We start from the raw sequence: 8,930 nt of genomic DNA, 5'->3' as shown, positions 1-8,930 counted from the left end.
TATTCAAATGATTTTAATGTCTTCACAATCCATATGCTCATTGTAATGGAAAGGATGCTTTCTTAAATTTAAACTTTTCATGAGCAAACATCTCGTTTAGTTTTCGCAGTTTTACCTTTGAAAGTATAACTTGTAGTTTAGTTAACTTTGTCGTTCAACTGCATTTTAAATATCATTCACTTTAGTAGTTAATATTAGAATTTCGCACTTTATTTTTTGTATCTTTAAAATAGTACTTTGTAGTCAGTTCTGAATCTTTCGGATTTGGTTTCTTCTTTAAGAGTTAGATGACGGCTTAACCTCTAAACTGGAACGACTTCAAATATTTCTGGCAGAGTAGTGAACTCATCAACAAAATCTTCCTTAATCCAGATTTCTTTTCCTTTAATAGATGATATGGTAGGCAAGTGACAGTGAATTCGACATCAGTAAGGGTGACGATTCTTGAGCAGGTGGATGCGGTGACAACAAACCTAACAGGTGTCAGGGAAGTAGCTATCTTCACTTTTGTAAGAAAGGAAGGCCTGAGGATAGTTCTGATCAAACTCTTGAACTTTTGGAGTAGCAACCTTCATGAAGACGAACGGGGCTTTGCCAAGTACAACTTCAAACTCGTCAAATCCAGCTCCAAACTTGATTGTGGGTGCAATGATACAGGCATCACGACCAATGGGCATGTTTCAGGAGAAAGTGAGGGTAGGGAACTCCATTATAGAAGCTTCAAAGAAATATTTTGAGGGTTAGTATCAGCCATAACTTTGTAATTCCAGCGTGAATACTAAAAATTAAGAAAGGTTGTTATGTAGACTGGATACGTCTTTTCTTATCTTCATTTTCAAATTTGTTGTTCATTAAAGAGTTTTGATTAAAATTAAATGAGGATGAAGAGAAGTAAGGATTTTGATTGATTCACAAAATAGCAAATCAAACCAAAAAGATAAGAGAAATGGTGAAGTTTAGTACACAGTACATGACCAACTTAAAAACACATATCGCCCAGGCGGGACTAGTCTACCAACACACTTGATAAAGTTTTAAAGGACACCTGAACCTCTTTATTTAAAGGTGATTAAACAGAAGGTCTTAGAGTCCAAAAGAGTTGACTGTACTTGCCGAAGAAAGAAATGAGCAAAGCTTGCCAACAGAAGAAGGGTAATCTGGTCCATGAGGGACATTGACAAACAATACCAATATATGAATGCAAGACTTTCTGATCATAATGGAGAGTGAAACTAATCCCCAGTGGAGTCGCCACAATATAGTTGGTTGCCAAATTGGGAAGAAGATATTAGATTTAATAATATATATTATTTTGTAAAGTAATATTTAATTTTGAAAATATGAGACTGAACTGATATCATATAAACAATAGTTTAAATAAACGAGCTCAACACCGTAAGTGATACTGCTATCCCAAGGAATAAACATATTACTTACTATTGTGGCTTTATTAAATAAACTAAAGAACTTATGACATCCATTTTAGTCTGCTAAATCATTTATGTTGACTGACAAATTCCTCTACCCATCATAAAAGATTAGATAAGGTTTATATTAAGTCGGGTTCTTAAAGTATCTTATAAGAACAAGCCCTTATAGTTAATTACATCATAGACGACCAAGGTCACCGAAGAAAACTCTCGATATAGATCATAAAATATTATCTACAAGAAAATCAAATAGTGGGACATTTCAAATATCAAACCAAGGAGTGAAAAATGGGAAAGGCTCAAATTTAGAATATTGTTAATGAATCCAAAGGAAGAAAACAAGGGGTTGTCATAGATTTTGAGGAGAACCTCAATGACTTCCCAAGTTATCTTATGGTTTGGCTTTACGTTCAAAAATGAAATTATCAAGTGTTTCATCCTGCCAATTATTATTATTTAGGGCTTGCATTTGCATGACATAATCATATAAATAACATGGAAGATATAAGGATTTATGTCCTAAAAAACGACAACCTCAAAATCCTAAAATGAGTTTGGGCTTAAATTGCACAACGGCTTAAATTGCACAACATGAACAACATGAATGTGCAAAGGCCTCAAGATAAAGTGAGGATTTATGTTGCACTAGGCTAACCACCACAGAATCTTATAGCTTGTTGTTTATTTCTAAAGAAGAGATTGCTGTTATAGATTTCCTTACTGTTGTAGAATGCTACCCTCAAAGTTAGCTCCAAGCTCCTTGGCAAAGTAGCAATCCTAAAGTATAAGGTTCAAATATTTAAATAACAAGTATATTCAATCAATATGGGAGGGGGTTTAAAGTTGATTAGAGCTACACCGTTTAGGATCTCACGGTTCCCTCGTTCTGGTACCACTATTCTCTTTTTAAATTACTTAGTTTAAACGAGTTGTTAAGCTCATTTAAACTAGGGAGATCTCGTTAGAAATCATCAATTACCTCATCCAGGGACTCCCATTAATTCAAAATGACGTTTTATGTTTATTTGTACTTCAAAAAATTTATAGTTACATTTGAAAGCATTCAATTTAATTTTGAAAATTGTTTTAGGTTTTGGTTCTGAAATGTTTTTATTTTATCAACCAAGCATGCATGGTATGTTGAAGCAATAATAAATTACCTTAAATGAAATGACAAAAAGTAAAAAAAATTGTAAAGGCATACTTGTCATCTTCTCGCTGCTCCCGCTGAAATGTTAAAACTTGCAACATATATATAATTTTATGTAAAATTTAAATAAATACAAGAACGGAAAACAAGAAGACCAGTTGAAGGTGTATCTACCAATCTCTAGGTCATAACTTGGTGGGTCTTTAAAGGTTTTAATGAATGTTTTTCTAGAATAATGTATAATAAGTTCAATTGTCCTTCGAAATATCCAACAGTTCAAAAAAATGTTCTAGGAACAATCCCTAACTACTTTTGAAACCCTTTGAAATGTTTTGAGTTCATTTTATCTTATTATATTGTTCAATTAATCATCAAAATTTAGATTTATATTTAATAAACTAATGCTCCATATACTCAGTGAACTTTGACATTTTAATGATTACAAGAGTGGGGTAATCAGACAATCCCTTAATGTTTTACTTAAAAGTTATGTGAGTTAATGCCCCGTGGGACAAACTCAAAATCATTAAGGATTTTATACCCCAGATTAAAGTCAAGCTTGTATTTTTTTCATAATGTTCATAATTAATTATGCTAACATTTCTAAACCTCATTATACAATCTTGGATTAGGCCTAGTTCACTACTAAGCCCTTTAAGATTTCATGGGTAAATTTGTAATTTTAGGAATGTTAAATCAAATGAAATCCAATTCTCATTAAAGGGACATACTATCATCTAATCACCAATTAGGGGCTTAAAATGAGTGAATTATTATATTTCTAGCTTGAGCCCACTACCTTAGTATCATCCAACTAGATTAAACTCTGAGTCATAACAATTTATAAAATTACAATTCCCATTATATATAAAATTACAATTCCCACTTATAAAATTACAATTTATAAGTGGCAAATTAGTTTCTACATCTTAACCCATTATATTTCAAACATCCAAAAAAGCTCACTATGATAAAAAATACCCATTTGCCTTTTGGTTAATCCTAAATTTTAATTAAGTCATCAAAATAAAAAATTACCATTTTACCCGTAGGGCTCTCCACTTCATAACTTATCAATTATAACTCAAATGTCTTTGAAATTTTTATGGTACCTCACTCATGGGTCAATTAAAATGTAAGAAAATGAGAATTTCTAATTTTTACTTGATTTATATAATTATTTTTAACTCAAAAATAGGATTTTTAATGTTAATTTATTTTATTAATCAAAAGAAAGTTTTTGTTCATGAGCAAATTATTGAAGAATCATGAAGGTCAGAGGACCATTTGGATAAAATTTCATAAATTTTTAAATTTTATTTTAGTTATTAAAATTATTTATTGATTTTAGTGATTAGATATAAAGGAATGGTTTTAGTTAATAAAATCACTTTTTAGTTTTTTTTCTTAAAATTTTTTAAGTCCAAAGGACCCAGAGAAACAAATAATTCAATTTTGCAAATTTTATTTCATTTATTACAATTATTTTAATGAAAAATTAAAGAAAATACATTTTTTACATTTAAAAATACATAACTAAATCAAAGAAATTAGGAAAAATATTTTAATGGGTTCTAAGTGATCAGAGAACAATTAGGAACAATTTTTGGTTATTTTCATACTTTTAGAATTTTTATCATTTTTAATTATTTTTATTTCAAAATATAGCTAAAAAATGAACTATTTATTTTAAAGTAATTTTTAGTTTTGCTAAGAGCCCCTAATTACAAGGAACTTAGAAAACCACTTTTCATAATTTTTCTAATTATAGTTAATTTTTTATAATTATTTTATCGCAAAAATACCATTTTACTAAGAAAATAGACTGTAGAGCTGAAACTAATTCAAATAAAGTTAAAATTTTTTTAGTGAGTTGGAATGATTATTATTTACAATGTGGAATTATTTTTAGTAATTCTTTATATTATTTTATTCATTTTAGTTTTTGTGAGTTTTTAGGGTTTAATCAACTATAGTAATTTACATAAATATTCAAACTTTATTTATATTTTACCTAGAGTCTTCTGACACAGGGAACCTACCAAAATAAGTCCCATATTTTTCTGATTCATATTTTAGTGTATGTAATTATTTTAAGCAAAAATAAACACAGGCTTGAAAATTAGGGTTACATGTGTAGAGATGTTTTTTGAATTTGGAAAAATCACAAAACATCCCAACTATCATGGGGAAAAAACCCCTAAAGTTACATGCTATGATGATTATTATTTACTTAATTAGAAGTAAAACATTGCATACATTATTGTCGGCATTATTTTTTGGCGAGTCGTCCTGTGGAAGTTGTCGGTCGCCAGAATTAGAATCCCGTCGCCCACTTCGGAGGGAAAATTTAATCAACTATATATATATCCAAATGTATATATATATATATATATATATATATGCATATACATATGATGGCGGCGGCTAGGGTTCCTCCCTCTTCTGGCATTTTCGGCGACAATGGTTTCCCATCTTTCTGCCTTGTGTTTTCCAGGTGACTTCTCCCCAATCTCTTCGATTGCTTTCAATTTGAGGCTTTTTCGAGGTTTCACTCTTCTTCTCCTTCATTTTTTGAGTTTCATTTTGCTACATCTTGGTCTCTCGGGCATGCTATGGCTCCTACTTTTGCTGAAGCGGTTGCGGGAACTCATGTTTCCTCCAAGGCTTTGAGTAATAATTTATTTTTTCCTAATTCGTTCTACGAATCTCTTATTTTAGGAGGGGAACATATATTTTTTTAAGAAATCCGGAAAAAAAGGGGAAAAACTTGCTTTATACCTGTCTGATTCGGAGAACTCGATACTTGCTTCATCTTGTCGTCTAAATTTAGTGGGAAAATTTTTATATGGACATCCGAAGACCGATTTTATTTGCAAGCATTTTGAACTCATGAATCTTATTGGAAGTTGGAAAGTTGGCCCTTTGGATGACCGACACATTTTGATTCAACTTTTGAGTGAAGAAGACTATGCAAGAATTTTTGCGATGCGTTTTATGCGGTTTGATGATATTTTTATGAAGATTCTTAAGTGGTCAGTTGATTTTGATGCGAAGGTTGAACTTCCTATTATTTCTGTATGGCTCCGTTTACTGTGTTTGAAGGTTCATCTTTTTAATCACGAAATTTTATTCTCTATTGCTGCGATGTTTGGCAAACCGTTAAAATTATATGCTCCTACTTTTAATTTATCTGGGCCTTCCATGGCTAGAATTTTGATTGAGCGTGATGTCACTTTGCCTCCCCCTGAGGAGGTTTGGATTGGATCGGCCCACAACAGTTATTGGCAGCAAGTACATTTGGAACAACACCCTCGTTACTGTGGTCATTGTAGAATGTTTGGTCATGATTCAGTTCAGTGTTTCCATCTTCATCTGGAATTGCGCAATAGGAATGGTGGGCAAAATCAACATAAGCTTTCTGTCGAAAAGGCCCCAACAACCTCTTTGTTGGCTGAGTGTGTGGAGCCTACGGTTGTGCCTATTGTGGGTGTTTTGAATGTTAGGGGTGTGGACACTACTGTGACATCCACTGATTTGATTATGAAGGATGTTGGTGACGGTCCTCGACCTTTGGAGGACTCTCGTGCTGATGATACTTTTACAATTAATGATATTTATGCTCCTTTAGAGAATGAGTTTCATGGGTGTCTGGGTAGTTCGGTACATATGGATGCTACTGTGGAGACTAGATCCTTACATGGAAATATACATGCTATTGATGCTATTAATTTAGTTTCTACTCCCTCTAACACTTCTGGTTCTGGGCCACAGGGGTGTGAGGGGACTATTGTACCTGATAATGTTGTTGATGTGGGCGTAGTTTCCAATCTCCTTGGGGAGGAATGACAAGTACAAAAATCACGTCGAAGAAGAAAAAAAGGGAATTATGAGTTGGCTAACCTAAGGTATGGCAGTAATATGGATTCTCTTGATCAATCTCACTCTGATAGCAAAATTAGACAAACCCGAACTAGAATTTCTAGTAAAGGTTCTTTGTCCACTGATGTTTAATATTTTGATTTGGAATATCAGGGGAGTTGCGGATCCTAATTCCCTTGGTAAATTAAAGCTTTTAACTAGGATCCATAAAATTGGCATCTTCTCGATTTTGGAACCAATGGTTTCTTCTTATCATCATCGGATTTTGGGGAAATTTAAAAACTTCTTCTACTTTTGTAACTGCTCTAATAAGATTTGGGTTTTTTGGAGGAAACATATTTGTATGGATCTCATTGCGGATGATGGACAGTTTGTTACAGTTTGTTTCAACAATACTATTGATAATTTCTCGGGTTGGCTTACCTTTGTGTATGCTAGCACGTCCACTTCGGCTCGATATGAATTATGGAACAAGATTAATTGCTTGGTCAATGTTATTAATGATAAATGGATGGTGGGGGGAGACTTCAATATGATTTTGAATAGTACTGAGAAATTGGGTGGCCGTAGGGCCGTCCCTTCTTTGATGAATAACTTTAGCAAAACTATGGTGGATGCAGGTTTAGTTTATTTGGGATTAATTGGTTCCAAATACACTTGGAAGCAAGGTAAGGTCTTTGAGAGACTTGATAGATGTTTTGTTAATCAAAATTGTCTCTATTTTTATGGTTTTTCTCAGGTTCAACATCTTTCGAGCTCGGGCTCGGATCACAAACCGCTCCTTTTATCCTCTTACTTCTTTAAGAAAGCTACTACTTATCACTTTCTCTATTTTACTGTTTGGTCTAAGCATGACGATTTTTTAGGACTTGTTGCTGATAATTGGAATGTTGCTGATGTTGGAAATGCTTGGTTCAGACTTTGGAAACTTCACAAAAAAGTGGCAAGTGCCCTTAGAGCTTGGAATTGGGAGGTGTTTGGTGATGTTCATGCTAGGGTGATTAAGGCTGAGAGAATGGTTCAACATCTTCAGGCTATTGATGAATCTTCTAATGATGTGGTTTCTCAGTTACAAAATGCTCATAATGAACTCCTTGCTGCATCCATTCAGGAGGAAGAGTTATTGCAACAAAAGGCGGGAGAGGTACATTTTGTCCATGGGGATAGGAATACGAAATATTTTCATGCTTGCATAAAACAACGTCGTGCGAATAATACTATTATTCGCATTAAAGATGAATGTGGTAATTGGATTACGGGCAATCGAGATCTGGGAGTTAGTGCTGTGCAATATTTTCAAAATTTGTTTCTCCCTTCTCAAAATACTGGCACCATTGATAGTGCTCTCTTTAATGATGTACGAGATTACACTGACAATTTAGAGCTCTGTGGTATCATGACTGCGAATGATATTTTTCAGGTTCTTTCGGAGATTAATTGCAATAAAGCTCCAGGACCTGACGGCTTCACCTCGGATTTCTATCTTAAGAGCTGGAATATTATTCAAAACGATGTGGTGCAAGCTAATCAGAGTTTTTTTAAGGGTGACACCTAAGGGAATTGTTTTTCCGCCGCTACGATGGTACTTATTTTTAAATCTAACAATAAAACTATGTGGCATCATTTCCGCCCAATAGCTCTTACTTCTGTTATTTCCAAGGTTATTAGCAAAATTCTGGTTAAGCGGCTCCAACCTCACCTTAATCAAATCATTTCTAACAACCAATCTTCTTTCATTCAAGGTAGGGGAATTTCGGATAATATCATGCTTGCCCAAGAACTACTCCTTGACATTGATAAGAAATGTCATGGTGGTAATATGATTATTAAGATGGATATTTGTAAAGCTTATGATTCTCTTAATTAGGATTTTATTTTAGACATTCTCAAAGCCAGGGGTTTCTCTAGCTCGTTCCGGTATATTATTCATAATTGGCTCAAGTCTAATCAATATAGTATCCTCATTAACGGAGAATTACATGCTTTTTTCAAGGTCGGTCGTGGGATTAAGCAGGGTGATCCTCTTTCCCCTACAATTTTTATTTTGTTTTTTGATTATTTCTCTCGAGTTATCAATCACAAATTTAATCAAAAGCCAACTCTTCATTATCATAATAAAGCTAATGTGCTGGTCTCACATTTAGTATATGCTGATGACGTCATCTTATTTTCTAATGCTTCCAAACAGTATTTATAATATTTTGGAGGAATTTCAATTGCTGTCGGGATTACACTTTAATGCTACTAAATGTAATATTCATCTTGGTAAGTTGGTAAACAGTTGCACTGCTACTTGGGTTGCTAATTTTACTGGTTTCTCCATTGCGACGTTTCCAATTAAATATTTGGGTGTCAATTTAATTAAGGGTAGAATTTGTCAATCCCAATTGGATGATTTGGTAGATAAGATAAAGAAACAGATGCTTGATTGGAAGAGCAATTTCTTGTCTTTTGGAGGCCGTATCACT

General features: G+C 33.3%; 2 protein-coding genes across 2 annotated transcripts; both read left to right on the top strand.

The window, feature by feature from the left end:
* Window positions 1–4,997: 4,997 nt before the first annotated feature.
* On the top strand, window positions 4,998–6,429 carry LOC110032584. Its single transcript, XM_020736254.1, has 2 exons — window positions 4,998–5,077; window positions 5,490–6,429. Exons 1-2 carry the CDS (start codon window positions 4,998–5,000, stop codon window positions 6,427–6,429), a joined length of 1,020 nt encoding a protein of 339 aa, XP_020591913.1.
* A 376-nt stretch (window positions 6,430–6,805) lies between these two features.
* Window positions 6,806–8,017, top strand: LOC110032583. The gene is made up of 2 exons (XM_020736253.1): window positions 6,806–7,130; window positions 7,329–8,017. Exons 1-2 carry the CDS (start codon window positions 6,806–6,808, stop codon window positions 8,015–8,017), a joined length of 1,014 nt encoding a protein of 337 aa, XP_020591912.1.
* Window positions 8,018–8,930: the final 913 nt, after the last annotated feature.

Source organism: Phalaenopsis equestris, unplaced genomic scaffold (genome assembly GCF_001263595.1).
Source record: "Phalaenopsis equestris unplaced genomic scaffold, ASM126359v1 Scaffold000976, whole genome shotgun sequence".
NCBI classification, from domain to species: Eukaryota; Viridiplantae; Streptophyta; class Magnoliopsida; order Asparagales; family Orchidaceae; genus Phalaenopsis; species Phalaenopsis equestris.
The sequence above is the reverse complement of the archived record's forward strand: the minus strand, read 5'-3'. Positions and strand labels throughout refer to the sequence as shown.

Bases quoted from the DNA above. Each gene is read 5' to 3' on its own strand.
- LOC110032584 (XM_020736254.1), top strand. From the start codon at position 4,998: ATGGCGGCGGCTAGGGTTCCTCCCTCTTCTGGCATTTTCGGCGACAAT. The intron at 5,078-5,489 runs GTGACTTCTCCC...TCTTATTGGAAG, and splicing joins TTCTGCCTTGTGTTTTCCAG to TTGGAAAGTTGGCCCTTTGG.
- LOC110032583 (XM_020736253.1), top strand. From the start codon at position 6,806: ATGGATCTCATTGCGGATGATGGACAGTTTGTTACAGTTTGTTTCAAC. The intron at 7,131-7,328 runs GTAAGGTCTTTG...ACGATTTTTTAG, and splicing joins CAAATACACTTGGAAGCAAG to GACTTGTTGCTGATAATTGG.